The 15,251-nt window shown below is 38.2% G+C and overlaps 1 protein-coding gene across 1 annotated transcript; it reads left to right on the forward strand.

Moving 5' to 3' along the window:
• Positions 1-2,444: 2,444 nt before the first annotated feature.
• zpax2 (zona pellucida protein AX 2) lies at positions 2,445-8,342 on the forward strand. The gene is made up of 21 exons (XM_056764699.1): positions 2,445-2,464; positions 2,637-2,692; positions 2,755-2,847; positions 2,931-3,055; positions 3,216-3,356; positions 3,554-3,604; positions 3,690-3,857; positions 3,924-4,020; positions 4,155-4,372; positions 4,443-4,593; positions 4,681-4,886; positions 4,967-5,093; positions 5,318-5,520; positions 5,599-5,713; positions 5,802-5,971; positions 6,037-6,140; positions 6,711-6,838; positions 7,161-7,350; positions 7,419-7,578; positions 8,086-8,197; positions 8,272-8,342. The coding sequence occupies exons 1-21, from the start codon at positions 2,445-2,447 to the stop codon at positions 8,340-8,342; spliced, it is 2,706 nt and encodes a 901-aa protein (XP_056620677.1).
• The last annotated feature ends 6,909 nt before the right edge of the window (positions 8,343-15,251 follow it).

Below are 15,251 nucleotides of genomic sequence, written 5' to 3' on the forward strand. Positions count from 1 at the left end.
AAATTAGTTTATTTAGGTATGTAATATGTAGGACTTTGCTTCAAAATTATTACATATCTCATGGTTAACCTACAGTAACTATGGTGAGAAATATTTAACCACAAATTCCTTAAGTAAACTAAAGGTTTTTTTCATTTTTTTCATTTAAATGCAAAAGGTTAACTCCCTTAAAACTATAAATGCATTGAAGTAACTTGTATAGGAAATATGTCTCAGTAAAACAATTTCAATAGGTTATGTTATACATTTGCCTGATATCTACAGACCGCTTGAAGGGGTCTTTACAGAAAGACACTACTGATAAACATAACGCAGAATTCTCACCTGTAAACAGTTTAAAATAACCTGAAAACATGAAATGATGGGCAACTTGACGAAAGCTCTAATAGCGCAGCTTCTCTATTAGCGTTAATAGAGTAATAGGCGCTGTGATGACATGTTTTACCATAATGACGGATATAAGCGCTCACTCGGATTTGTCCGCGCTACAAACTACAATCGTTAGTTTCGTTACTAACATTTCCAGTTAAGATGTGAAGCATACTCAGAACAATGTATCACAATCCTGACACTCATAAGAACAGTTTTGTTGTCAGGCTGTATTTACTTTATACGTTGGTCTGTTTTTTGGTGTGAAATTAATTTGGGCAGAGTAGGAGCTTGTAAACACGTCATATGCTTGTGAGTCGGCAACTCTCTGCTTTAATCCCAGTACTTCTGTGATCATGTCACAGAAATAATGATAGTGTGTGTTTTGAAAAGACTGTTTGTGACGTCGTTACATACCTTATAACAATCATTTTTAACTTTACTGAAGGTTTTTTAACTAAATTAATAGTGTTGTGGAAAATGTTGATCTTCAAGCTCCAAAAATTGCTCAGACAAGGAAGGTCCAGGTGTCAAAGTTTCAACTTTATTTGTACAAGTCAAACAAAGTGAGATGTTCCAAGTCCCCAAAACATCTGAAAACTTGGTGTTTTCCAGCCTCTACTTATAGTGAAACTTTTCAAAGGTGAACCAATCAGGTAATTACCCGTTATCTCTTATTTTTTATTATCCTAACTGTCCTTGTCTGCCACCATTATTTTTAGGCAACAAGGTTTCATGTCTAATGGTGGAGAGTCAACCTTGACTCATTTTTTAAAAAATAAATTGTGCCATAATTTATTTGAGTCTAGCTTTTCAAAAATGAGCTGTGCTATAATTTATTTGGGTCTGGCCTTCACACCATCCCTGGATTTTGTATTGCTGAAAATGATTAAAATAGTTTATAAAATTTAGAATCATGCATAAATGTATTGATTATAATATAAAATCAAGAGTCATGCATAAATGTATTGATTATATTATTCAAACAATCTTATCGTTCCAATACTCATCTCTAAATTAATGTGATTTCTAATCCACTAACACGTCTTTGTTACAAACATTCCTATGAATACTTCTTCATAATCGGGGTAAATAAAAAGTCCCATAGTATACAGAACATGATCAGATATGAATACTTGCATTCACGTCCGCTGGGAGATTTGGGAAATGTTCGTAAAAATCTAACAGTCTTATGTTTTCAGCGGGGTGGCAACAGGGGTGACAAGGACTTCGTCTGGGGTGACAATTGCCACCCCAACTAGCCCTCTGGCTCCGCCACTGCTGCCGCCTCCTTGTCATTTATGATTTATAACAAAAAAAAATGTCTAAAAGCTGATATGTGACAATGTTTATAGCAAACAAGCTAAAAAAACAAGAAATACGTTTTTATAAGCTGTTGACCCCAAAAAACAAGCATTTTAGGACATAAAAGTGGATTAAAAAGAGATGACAGACCCTCCAATCATCACGCAGACGCTCGGAGTCCGGGCCAGCCCACTCCTCCATTCATCCCAGAGACGCTGAGCGTCCGTGGGCGGGACATAATCGCAGCATTATCCAATGACCGTCTTGTTTCTAAGCACTGAAAAAAACTGTTTAAAGCAGCCCCATTGAAGTCAATGGACGCTGGGCTTCAACAGAGTAATACACTGTACGCTACGGGAATGAATGAGAAGGAAATCGAGTCAGCCGACCTAAATAGCTGATTCTGAACGAAATTGTTTTCGTTCGAGATGAACATGTTTAACGCATTTTTAATCAATAAAATGTTAACATAATAGTACATATATTTGACCATTCATTTTTTGACAATTATAGGGGAAGCTGAGCTTCCCTTGCAGTCTTAAAGAAATCGCGTCTGGTATATACATAGGTGTGAAGCATCCCAAAATACATACAACTGCAGCTTAACGTTGATAGTAGATCGCTGTCTGGTGAAGGCGCAGTTGGAGAGCTCTGTTTTGCGCGCCTCACCTGTGCGCAATAATCAATAATCAGCAGAGACGCGCAGTTGCATATATAAGCCGAGCGCGACGTTCTCTCAAATTAAACCTGATCTTAGATATCTACTGAGGATGAGGCGCTTTGAAACATGGTGTGTGCTTTAATGTATTTTAATGTAGTGTCAGATGTGTTTTAATGTATTTTAATGTAGTGTCAGATGTGTTTTAATGTGTTTTGATGTAGTGTAAGATGTGTTTTAATGTAGTGTCAGATGTGTTAATGTAGTGTCAGATGTGTTTTAAGCCTTTGTGTTTTGCTCGCAGGGTTTTATGGCTTTTTGTGTTGCCAGCTGTGTTCATTTATGCAAACACGTTAGCAGGTAAGCCAAGCTATAGACATTTTAAAATGTTTGTTACTTCACAGACTGTTTCTGGTTTTCAGATGGAATTCATGCTGAATGCCTTGACAATAGAGTACAGTTCACAATCCAAGGTTCTTGGAGTGCCAGAGGACCTTTAGAGGTCTATGCAGTCAGTAAGTTCCCAGTATCCCATTGTTCGTTTCAATGATTTATTACACCTGGGAATCACTGACAGGATCTGAATGACATGCTTTAGATGACACGCAGACTGTACTCCTCACACCTTACCTGGCAGCTCAGTGTGGCTACACTCAGAAATTTGATCCTTGGGGTAATACAATCGTCTCCGCCTCCCAGCAGAGCTGTTTTACCCAGAACAAGGTACATGCCTTTATCAATTTTCCATTGCTCTAACAAGTTCTCATCTTTAATTTTTCACATGGGTAACTCATTGAACTGAGAGCGTTAAGGTTGTCATTGAAACCCTTATTGTTTGTAAAATCTATGTACTGTATATTTAATTGTATTCCACTTTTCGTAGGATGACCTGGAATTTACTGTAGTCATGCAGTTTAAACTGTATGAATTCCCGTCTTTCTCTGAGAAAGTTCATGATGTGATCAAATCATGCCCTCTTAAAATGATGTCGCGTGAGATTTTGTGCGAGACAAACTTCATGCAGGCAAGTGACGTTTTTCAAATTGCAAGTTTTGATGTTGTATTTAGTGGTCAATATGCATCAAAGCTTTGGTTTGAAAGCTTTCACATCCCGCTCTCGGTTGCTTCGCTGTGGCTTGTGTAAAGATTCTCCAGGCTCTGAAATGCCATGTAACATCAGAACATGTTTTCGCTTCCTGTCTTTGCTTCACATTTCATCAGGTGTCTGTAAGGAATGCAATTCCAGATAAGGAAACTGCATCAAAACAGTGGGTACGTCTGGTTTGTGCACGCATGTCACTACACAATCGCATCCACAAGCAAGTTCATGCAATGCTAACTTTGCTCTGTTTCACAGCCCACAGTTATTTCTAACTTGCAACTCTGGAAGGTTATTCTCTACACCCCTGAAGAGAATTCCTTTGATGAAGAGGACATACTGAGAATGGGTTATAGTCTTAATAGTTCTCCGACGCGACTTGTGATGCGAAGCCCCTACAACATGGCAGGGAACTACGTGCAAAAAGTAGGAATCCTTTTGAATGCTAGTATGCATTTCTGCTTTGTGTCTGATGTGTCCTTCTGTCTTCAGGTTGCAGATGTGGATATGATTGTGTTAAAGTCTCTAGTTTTGTACCGAGATTTATGGATGATGACTATAGTGGAGTCCTCTGCTGCCTGTCCAATAAGTGAGACATACATGCATGTTATTTTGCAGCATAGTTTGGTGTCATGAATGGCACAGTTATTCAAATGATTTGGCATCCAGTCTCAATTAACTGTTACACTGATGTTGAGACCATGCACTCTGCTTTGATCTCAGATGGAGCCGCTGTGGTGGGTCAGCTGATTTCTTGGCGTGTTCCTTTGCACATCACCCCTTTGGTGTCCTCTGGTGTTGAGATTTTTGAGGTCCACATGGGTGTTAATGGCAGAAGACTCTCGTATGAAGAAATGGCCAGTCGCAACTACACCATGACCTTCACTGATTCCCATATAGTTGTTGAAATTCCCATCGGTGCTCCTGATGGAAACTACAAGGTTGGATGTTAATTCCTCTGCTTTTTGTACATTAAAGAAATTTAATGTAACATCTCCTATTTTGATACAGAGTCATGTTCAAACTGAGTGCTACCACATCAGTTACACCATAGAGCCAATGATCGAAATCCTATGGAAGGAGGGGCTGGATAACACCACGTATAAGGTTTTATTCCCCATCACCACCCCTCTGACATACTTGACGCCCCAATTTACCGACAGTGAGTTATATCATAACAGATTTCACATATTGGGTAGAGGTCAGAAGGACTGTCTTTTTGATTTCATTGAGAATTGTTTGTGATAAGATACTAAAGCTGAGCTGAAGATGTTTGATGTCCTGCTGGGTTACTTCTTGCCGGATGTGCAGCTGTGGAACATCACCTTTGGCTTTGAGGTCCTGAGTGTCTCTGAGGTCATTCATAGAGGTTTAATTCTGCAGGAGCACAGCTACCCAAATGGCACCAAAGCGTTTTCTCTACAGGTGTCCTTCTCTGATCCCAATGTCCAGAAGGTACGTTTGGGTTCTTTCCTCAGTTTCCGCTTTTTATTCGAAGGGCACCTACATGTTCCAACATGTTTTTTTTAATACAGAATCTGTACAAACTTCAGCCTGATGTTACAACCTACACTCTTTCCCTCGTCTTTGAATTTGTCATCTTGCCTGAACTAAGATCGTTCTTGCACTCCGTAGTCCTAGAAGCTTCATTAAGGGATATTGGTAAGATATTTAGGCTTCTGTGAAAGACTTCATTTGGGTTGCCCAGATCTGCTTCTGAATATTTTCCTTTGTGCCAACACCAAACGGTTTGGTATTTCTCTTACTTATGAGACCGGGGTAGGAAACGTGATTGGCACTAGAAGGCATATTTCTAGGAGCAGAACTGAGCCACTCTGTTATGCAGATGTTTAGATTTTTTAACTTTGCTGTTTTGCGGTTTGCAGTCCTCCCTCAAGCAGGAGGAAAATGCAAACAGGAACGTTTTGAAATCTACGTATCCTATGGCAGCACTCAACACTCCAATCTAAAGATCACACTGGGAGAAAGCGAGCTGAACAACCAGCTTTTACAGCAGTACACACATCACCAGAATGACAGTCATCTCACACTTAATATTCCCTTGATGTCGCCGGATGTGGTATTTGAGGTACTCTTAACCTGGCCAACACTGACATTCCCAGCATTGACATGCATAGGTGAATTTACTTTTTTTTTTTCTCCCAAGTCTGTTCAGCTGGCAGGAATTGTGGGAAGGCTTGACGTGAAAGTCCAAGATTCATCGAATGACTGGCATTTTAAAGATTTCTCCCTCACCTGTCCTTTCCTTGTACCATTGCTAGGTTGGTGCTCTCTTTGCAAAAGTACCATTTTTACAGTTTGACTCAATAATTTACTGTCATACATTTTTTTTTTTTTCTTTTGGACCAGAGTGCTTTTCTAACGGAACAATGACTGTAGTTCTACCCAAACTGGAATCTGTACCTACTCTGAATCCCCGGAAACTGTCTCTGAGAGACCCGGCCTGCAAACCCTTCTACAGCGACGACCACGTTGCCTATTTTCACTTTGCTCTCAGCGATTGTGGGACTTCAAGAATGGTACTGGAAGGAGACTACTGTATGCATGTGGATACTGTACACTGTCTAACAATGTGCTTGTTCAGTTTGTTGGGGATACCATCAAGTATGAGAATGAAGTGACATTGACTGGAGATGAACCTCTGCAGAAGCTCTACGACTCGCTTGCGACACATCATCAACAGTACAGGTGAGCTGCTGGATGTAGCTGGAGCAACCTGGAAAGATTTTAATTTTTGATGCACAGTGTAGCTTTGATAGGATTTAGGGTAGAATTCATGTTTGGTTTACCACTTTGTTGGAAACGTTTCACATGGACACGACTTTGTCTTGAATTACTAAAATTGTTGACTGGAGGTGTTGCAATTATGGCCCACCCAGAGAACTGACTTATGTCCCAGTGAACTTTGCAATATGTAATTTATGGAATTATTATAATTTTGGGGTTTATAGAAAAGGGCAATAATTGATGTGACCATCTTCACATAAAATATTGCACTTCAGCCCTCTGACTAGCAATCTCAAATGATGCAGGTTAGACGCTTGGGTGTAGCATCAGTTAACTCCCCTTCAACTGTCAGTCTGCTGCCAGTTTAATTTCAAAATGCAGCTGTTGTTTTTATAAATGGAATCAATTTGCAGTGAAAAACGCAAACCACACCCTTATTTTCTCAAACTCCTTTTCACTCAGAACACTTAAGTCAAAACAATTAAACTTCCTGCACATGAACTTTAAATGGACTGAATTGACTTTTTACAGGATCGTGGTGTCCTGCATCTATACAGCAAATGCCACTCGGAGTGCGGTTTTCCAATCGGTTTCACCTGTTGAGCCCAATGCAGATATTGGACTGGGTGACCTGAGTGTTCAGCTGAGACTCTCTCAGGGTACGTCATGCTTCATCAACATTGCTATACAACATTTGGTAACTGCTGTTGCAATCATACCCAGTGTTTTCAGTATAGTGCCACCTACTTGTGCAGAGATATACAATGTTTTTGCTTGACTACTGAACTTTCAGAAGTACTTTCTTGATAGCAAATGTGATAGTCGAGCACACTCTATCTATCAATTGGAAGAATGCTGTTGGAAAATCTAATTTTTGCTTGCAATGTCTATAGGCCCTTCACAGATGATCTATTTGACAGGCCGATTGATCTTACACTTGGCAAGATGCTAAAGTAACCTGTTTTCATATAACCCCTCAAGATATGGTCTATAGGCTCTTCTATCACAACGAGGATTTCCCCGTTCTGAAGTTTCTCAAACAACCTCTTTATTTTGAGGTGGGTATGGATCATTCAAGCGATTCCAGGATAGCTGTGGTTCTGGAAAACTGCTGGGCAACACTCCACGAAGATAGAACCTCCAATCCAAGATGGGATTTAATAGTTGATGGGTGAGTCTTGAAGCACTGTGTGTGTGTGAAAATGGCTTACAGAGGTTCTGATTCTTCTCTCTTTTTAGCTGTGCAAATCCTAAAGACCCAGAACAAACCACTCTTCATCGTGTCATGCCGGACAACAGAGTACATTTCCCTGATCACTTCAAGAGATTTGAGGTCAAAACCTTTGCTTTCCCAGATGACGACAATTTTGATGATCAGGATGCCACACTGGCAAGACGGGTAACATAAAACACATTGAAACTAGTTTTTCATTTGCATTTTAAAGATGAGATGTACAATAATAGCTTATGATCTATAAGACTCCACTTTTATGTATTGATGCATAATGGCAGGACTGTTCAGGTATTATAACAGTACCTTAAAACATCTAAATTAATGTAGTTTTGCCTTTAACGCTCCAGAGTGTAATATTGGAGGATCTTTTGATAATTGCACATCCATAACACATCATTACAAAAGAGCTTTAAACTCGTCTGAATACATGGTTATGTTTTTATCTTGGAATAAGCCATTTCTAACTACATACACTGTGGGTCCCATTACATTGATTTGCCATGTCTACAGTATCCCTAAATGGACAAACTGCTCTACAGAATGTGTTTTGAAGTTAAAATCAGACCCCATTTGTCCTGTCAGCCACCGTAGTGCTTGGGAGGGGTGGCATGTGCCGTCATGCACTGGCCCTTTAAAAAAGGTTGTAAAATTCTAAACTTATTCTCCTTGTAGGTATTTATTCATTGTGATGTTGCCATTTGTCACATGGAGGGTGCTGCTGATGGAAGCTGTTTCAAACAGTGCACGGCTCCACCAAATCAAAGTGTAGGCGACTCTAAACGAGGTAATGTAAAATCAATATTGGTTGTGCGTTCATGCATCTGAATCCTGTCTCCAACTCCTGTCTCTCTTCAACAGTTCGCAGAAGAGCAAACTTTACAGAGGAGAAGCTGCAGCATGTATCTATAGGCCCAATTCTCTTGATGTAAACATTGAATTTGTTAGTTTCCTTCTGATATGGAAGCTGTTATGTCATAATGGTTACTCTTCTGGTTGTCTAGCTGAGTTTTGTAGGCTTCAGTTGAGTTTTTTGCTTTCAACCTCACTACTGTAAAATTGCCCATTTCACCATACATGCATGTACTTCATGTTTCTTCTGTAAATGCTGTGGTCATCAACTAGATGGCTTCTCAAGTTGAATAAATGGTTTTAAGTTAAAACTTGATTTTCCTCTTGACTGGTAAGATCTGCACGCACTAAATCATTAGTTGGATGGCTAAAATATTGTCATTTCGTGAGTGAAAACAATTAAAAAGCTTAAGTCAAATTTTTCCTCTGGTACTTGAAGAAAATGACTAGACTAAAGAGATCCTATCAATTGTCTGTGTGCTTGGCTGCTGATTTTGTTTTGGCAGAATGTAAGGCTGTAGACACGCAATATTTCCTCAGGATTTTCACTGTGTATGAGGGCCTGCCAAAAATCACACATTACATTCACGTCAGTCTTTAAAGAGGTGGTAGCATGAGATCGTGAAAATGACATTTCATGCAGTCTGTTATGGTGCCGTGTTTGAAAGGAAGCTGTCTGCCAAGTAAGTCCGAAGGTGAATAAATAACAGTTATTTACTTGTAAAAATGAGACGACTCTGAATCATACAAACTAGATGTGGACTAGTACACCCGTGTATCTACGTCACTATACATAATCTCCGCCTACGTTTTGCGGAGACTGAAAACTTCTTTATCCTCCCCAAAACACTGTCGCTCATTCGTGATGCGTGTGTATCATGTCTAGAGCCGTGTTCTACATTGTGAAACTAAGTCAGTCTGATTTCAACTACCGAAGGAAGAACGTCTGAGGGAAAAATGGTTACAATTCATTATTCAAACGAAACCAATTCAAGTTTATTTATATAGCGCTTTTCACAATGTGTATTGTTTAAAAACAGCTTTACAGGGGCAAACAGGAAAAACAGAAGTTAAAACACAGCACAGTGCATGGTATTTATACGAGTAAGATCATTCTAATAAATATCTAATTTCTAAACAAATGAATGCAGTCTCCCGGTGAGCAGGCCAACACTGCCCTGCTGTGGCGAGGAACCCAAACTCCAATGATTGATTAATGGAGAAAAAAACCTCTGGAGAAATCGGGCTCAACCGGGAGGGCCAGATCCCCTCTGATGTGTCATAGCTGCACTCAGACTGGTGACATGTGATTTAAGTTTAGCATTTAATGCCAAATATTGTAACATCAGCATTAATAAGACAAATAGTCCGTCTTTGCTCTTGGTTGGGGATGTAGTGGTCTGAGCTGGGATGGTCATATTTCTCTTGGCTGGTGGTGGAATTGCCATAGATGGAGCTGGGATGGTCAGTCAGTCTGCAGCTGTATCTGGCGTAATCTCAAATTGGGGATGGGCATCTGTCGGTTGTCTGGACATGGTGGAACTTCTTCCTACCTCGAGATGGGCATCCCGAGGCAGAGGTGGAAAGAGAATAAAGAGAATAATTAGCGTAGCTGCTGTTCATTAACTATGCATTAAGTGAAAGCTTGGCTGAAAAGATGTGTCTTTAATCTAGATTTAAATTGGGAGAGTGTGTCTGACCCTCGAATAGTATCAGGAAGGCTATTCCAGAGTTTAGGTGCTACGTATGAGAAAGCTCCACCCCCTTTGGTGGATTTTGTTACTCTAGGTGTTGTCAAAAGACCTAAGTTTTGAGATCTTAGAGAGCGTGATGAGTTGTAACGTGATAAAAGCTTGGTTAAGTAGGTGCTAAACCGTTCAGGGCTTTGTAAGTAATTAAAATAATTTTATACGATAAAAATCAATACGATACTTAATGGGTAGCCAGTGAAGAGATGATAAAACTGGGGTTATGTGATCTTATTTTCTTGACCGAGTAAGAACTCTGGCAGCTGCATTCTGAACTAACTGTAGAAAAAAATATTTTATTTCATTGAGCAAAAGCACAACATGCATGTCACACTGGGAGTTTTTATGACAAGAGTTGTCACTTGCCACTGACAAACATCCTGCTCCAGTCGTGGAGTTTGTTGTGGATTAGCGTCTTCTTCCTCGTCAGACTCGGGCTTAAATTGGTACGGTAAAATCGCCGCCATCTCTAGCTACACATATAATATACATGACATCCAACCACATGTAAACCGTAATCCTGTAATGATGGTGGTGGGGTTCCATTTGCACCTAATGATGGACGCGTTTGACCAATAACAACAGACTACACCATCTGACCAATCACATGACACAAGGTCAGCGGGTAGGCGGGGCGTAGACGGATGAATCGCGGAACGAATCATTTGAGAGTAGGTCAAGATACAAATGACTGCCTATTACGACATTATAGTGTTTAAAAACATTGTATGTACATAAACTTGTTGTTGGACACTCCATAAACCAAAGTAGGGCCTACAAAACCATATGCTAGGTACTCTATAAAATAATTTTTTCCTTTGCTCAACAAACACTTCAATTTCCAGGTCTGCTGAAATGAGACTTGACTGAGTAAGCTTGTTTGACTTCATGCGGTGCCACAAGAACTGAAAGGCTGATGACATCAGAGTAATGCAGAAGCTATTTGAAAAATCATACACAGGTTTGCTGTCGAATCGTTATCGCGGTACTTTGTCATCCGCATGTCTGTTCTTAAGGCACCTCATGAAATCAAACACCTCTGACATTTTTGTGTGGATGGGTTTCATATATTCATGTCAACATCTGGAATGGCATAGTATGAAAGAAAGGGGACATTTTTATAAATCTAAATGTCAGTTCAAGACGATATAGTGCGGTGCAACTCATTTTTTCATTTAGAGGTTGGAAGATGCTTGAAACAACCTACCCACAAACCTAGGGCTATGAGCAAATATTGATTTAATGAATTTAACTTCCACCTAGTTTTTATTTTTCAAGTATCTGAGATCACTGCAAATGCTTTGTTTTGCATTTTTCTAAATTCATACATTTTTACGTAACCAACTGTATCATGACTCTTTCTTCACCATTTAAGGTTTTGTACCATACCGGAATTATACGTCTGACAGCTGGATGACTGCTGACATGTTAAGACACACGTTTAAAAAAAAACATGAAGCTTTGAAATGTGTGCCTTTGTTTTATTTTGACTATTTCCTATGAAACAGGAAGTTAGGCTTGAAACCTATTCAGTGGCCTCTCCCTTTTTATTTTAAATAGCTTGTAGCGTTCAGTTCACTTAACAGCTTGGAATTTGATGACATGATGGGCAGAATGGTGTCTAAAGTCTACTAAAACCGATAAAAAGTACTAAGTTTCAAATGCTTGTAGAGTTTTCTTCCAAATGTTAACTTTGAAATTGTTTTGGACAAAAAAAGGTTTTACTTTCTATCCTGTAAGAACTATTTTTGTGCTGAAATGTTTTTTATGGAAAGTCTTTTTTGGAAATGTTGTATGTTTTTCAAAACGAGAATGTATACCGTTTATTTGTTTAATTTGTGTTTTTCCTGACTTATAGACCCCACTTTATTTACTTTATTTAGCTTTTATGCTTTAAATGAGACAAGCAGAGAGAGTTTAAAGGAATAGTTCACCCAAATATGAACATCATCACTCACCCTACATGTGTTCCATACCTGTATACATTTCTTTGTTCTCTTAACACAAAGATATTTGGAAGGATGTTAGTGGGGGGATGAGATCTGTCTTGTCACTGAAATTCTTCCAAATATCTCCTTCCTGTTCAGCAGAACAAAGAAATTTAAACGGGTTTGGAACAACTCGAGGGTGACTAAATGTTCGTTGAATTTTCGTTTTTGGGTGAACGGTCCCTTTAACAATTGCAGAAACACACACACGTCCACGTATAAATGGAACATGTAACCATGAACACTATCTATATTCCTGCTGCAGTAACAGATGGTCTAGAAAAAAAACAGAGGATCTACACGGTCAAATAAGTTGCGAGTTGCGCTCTTCAATAACTTTTTCACACAGATAGCCGCTGAAACGGTCTGAAATGAATATGCATGTGTTTGTTTGATAACACTGACTGTGCCATTCTGCGCTTCTTATCATGAAGTAAAACACTTTCACAGTTATTCTTCAGATGGAAGCTGAATATCATGGGTTTTCCTGTAATTTGACAATGAAAACTACAGTTTTGTGAGTTTCATATACAGTCTTGTGAGTATACATGTATACATGTACATTAAAATGACACTCATCTGGTTAGTGTGTCCCTTTGTTTTTGTCAATTCATTTTTCAAATAATTTAAAGTAATGTTTCACTGTTATGTACTCTATTATGTTGCTTGAAAGTTTTGTAAATATTTTATAAACAAAAGAATTTTGTAATGTTATAATTTGTAAACACACCCAAGTCCTTATAAACAAGCCCAAATGTTTTTCATCTCCACACTGTTTTCTCACACAAAATCTGCACATCTGTGTGGAAAACCTCCAGATCTCTCTGTGGAGGGGAGTTTTATGTTCATGTGGTTATCAAACCTTTACATTATCAGGGGTCACGGCTTTGATTCCCAAAGAACACATGTGGATAACATGTACCTTAAAAACTATGTAAACTGCTTGGGATAAAGTGTATTAAAACTAAAGCAAGCCTTTTACTTGGCCATGCAATTTTTAATTGGTTTTACAACATGGTGCAGTTTAGGCACATGCTTCCATCATCATCACATGACTCTCTAGGGCTCTTTGATATGTGCCATGACAGTACACTTCATATAAATTATGATGCTCTTGGGTCTCTACAGCTGTCTTTCTAAATCCAACTGTAATTTGACACAGACATTTCTTAGGTTTCATAACTTAATAATGCTTTTTTATCCATGCAGCAGAATCTGTTTGCCATTATGATCACATGTAATTCTTTTGTGTTCTTTAGTGAAAAAAGGTCACATGCTGGTCACACGTGTTTAATCTGCACGGGCTTCATCCAATACTAACAATTACACCTTGCTCTTTCTATCCTTTCTATCCTTTCTATATTTTGTCTTGCAAACTTCAAATGTGAATAATTCATACATAAGAATCTAAGAATATGATTTTAATTTGTAATCAATTCAGTATAATAATCTGAAACCTTACTGTTGTATCTTCTTTAAATAAAAAACACTGCATACGATAGGTCAACCCTTTAATGTTCATTACAATTATTGACATAAAAGTATTTTTTTCTTATTTATGCTTTTGTGATATGCTTTTATTTAGTTTATATTTTTTACACTGATTGGTTTTGTTTTTTGGTGCAAGATGTAAACACAAAATAAAATAGGGAAGATTTATTTGTAGGAACGTGACATTTACATCAAATTTCACTTTTTGTTTTTATTCAACAAAATTTTTATTACAAAAAGTCATGTGACAATTTTAAAGGGATTATTCTTAAAGATGTTTGTTTAACATTTTGAACCGGTTCTAAATTTTCTGTTTCTTGATTTGTTTTGCCTTTTAACTTAATTATATAAAGATCATTTATTAATAAATTATATTATTTTATATTAAATAGCCTAACTATGTGCAAAAAATGTATGTAAATTTAGTAAAAAACTTTCGGCAAACACTTAAGGTAACAAAAAATGGAAATCATACAGGCCTACTTGTGTTTTAATGATGTTAATCAGTAAAAGAAGTTCTTCTGGACAAGCGTTGGATCAGCGATATTCACGTTTTCTGATGTGGTCTATATGTTTGTGCAACACAAATGCTCACTTTTTGTCATGCCAATAGAACACTAAACTGAAGATTGCTATGCAGTCATTGCAATTCGCATGACTAAATATTAACTTCCTGTTTGTCTTTCTTTTGTCGGGCAGGTTGGAGCCGATCATCTCAGCTGTTCAAAGTCGTGATGATAATGGCAGATTGATTAAAGCGCTGGAGGAAAGGGTGGACTGACTCTCTTTAATTACATTTAGTTTAAGGAAACCAACACTGAAGACACAAAAACATTTCTCAGTTTCACGTCGGAAGCTAGAAGATATTACGAAAAAACATTTCAATGCAGTTTTCTTGTAACGCTGAGGGATGCTTTGCGACTTCTTTGCCAACGGGATAGAACTTCAAGCTACAGCTACACGTTTATCACAAATTTCATGCTGTCTGCAGACTGAGACAAGCTTCTAATTTTGTTATCTGTGTAATTGAGGAAAAAGAATTTGGAGATGTTATCTATGTTTTACTCTCTAAGAATAACTCTAAAGAATAACTTTTATTTAAATGTGCCTGGTACTTTTCACGCAGAGATATGTTGCTAAGTTCTAGCATGACAAAAATAAATAATAGTCAAGAACTGCTGGAATAACTAATGTGCATAGTTTTACTACGTTTTGGTGTACACAATATAATGCAATGATTCCACAAGGAAGTTGACAGATAAACAGGGAATGGGCAGAACTTAATTTACATGAGAGTTTTTTTTCTGCTCTTGTCTGTACAGGATACACATTGGCTCACTTTGGTTAATAAAAGTAAATAAATACATTTTGGGCTTTGATATTTAGGTTTGACTTAGGCCGTGCTTCTTTTTATCACTGCAGAATCACTGGGTGGGACCCTTTTTATATTTTTAAACCAGAATACGCCGCTTTATGTATGTATGATGTGCATAGCCTTTGGAGGCTATTTTGTGAAAGATGGAAATCTTCTACATTATGAAGGTAAGGGAACTCGAACAACCACCCCCCCCTCGGAATTCACTCCATTATTATTTTAAACGGCAACATTATGCAAATGCATGAATGAATGAAATTAATACATTTATAAATGTTGTTCATTAATTTTGTTATAGGCAGCTCAGGAACAGATCTACGACATGCACTCCATATTCGGCGAAGATTCACAGATGAGTACACCTCTTGAAATTGGAGAGTGGTGTTT

This window comes from Triplophysa dalaica, chromosome 13, assembly GCF_015846415.1.
Source record: "Triplophysa dalaica isolate WHDGS20190420 chromosome 13, ASM1584641v1, whole genome shotgun sequence".
Taxonomy (NCBI): Eukaryota; Metazoa; Chordata; class Actinopteri; order Cypriniformes; family Nemacheilidae; genus Triplophysa; species Triplophysa dalaica.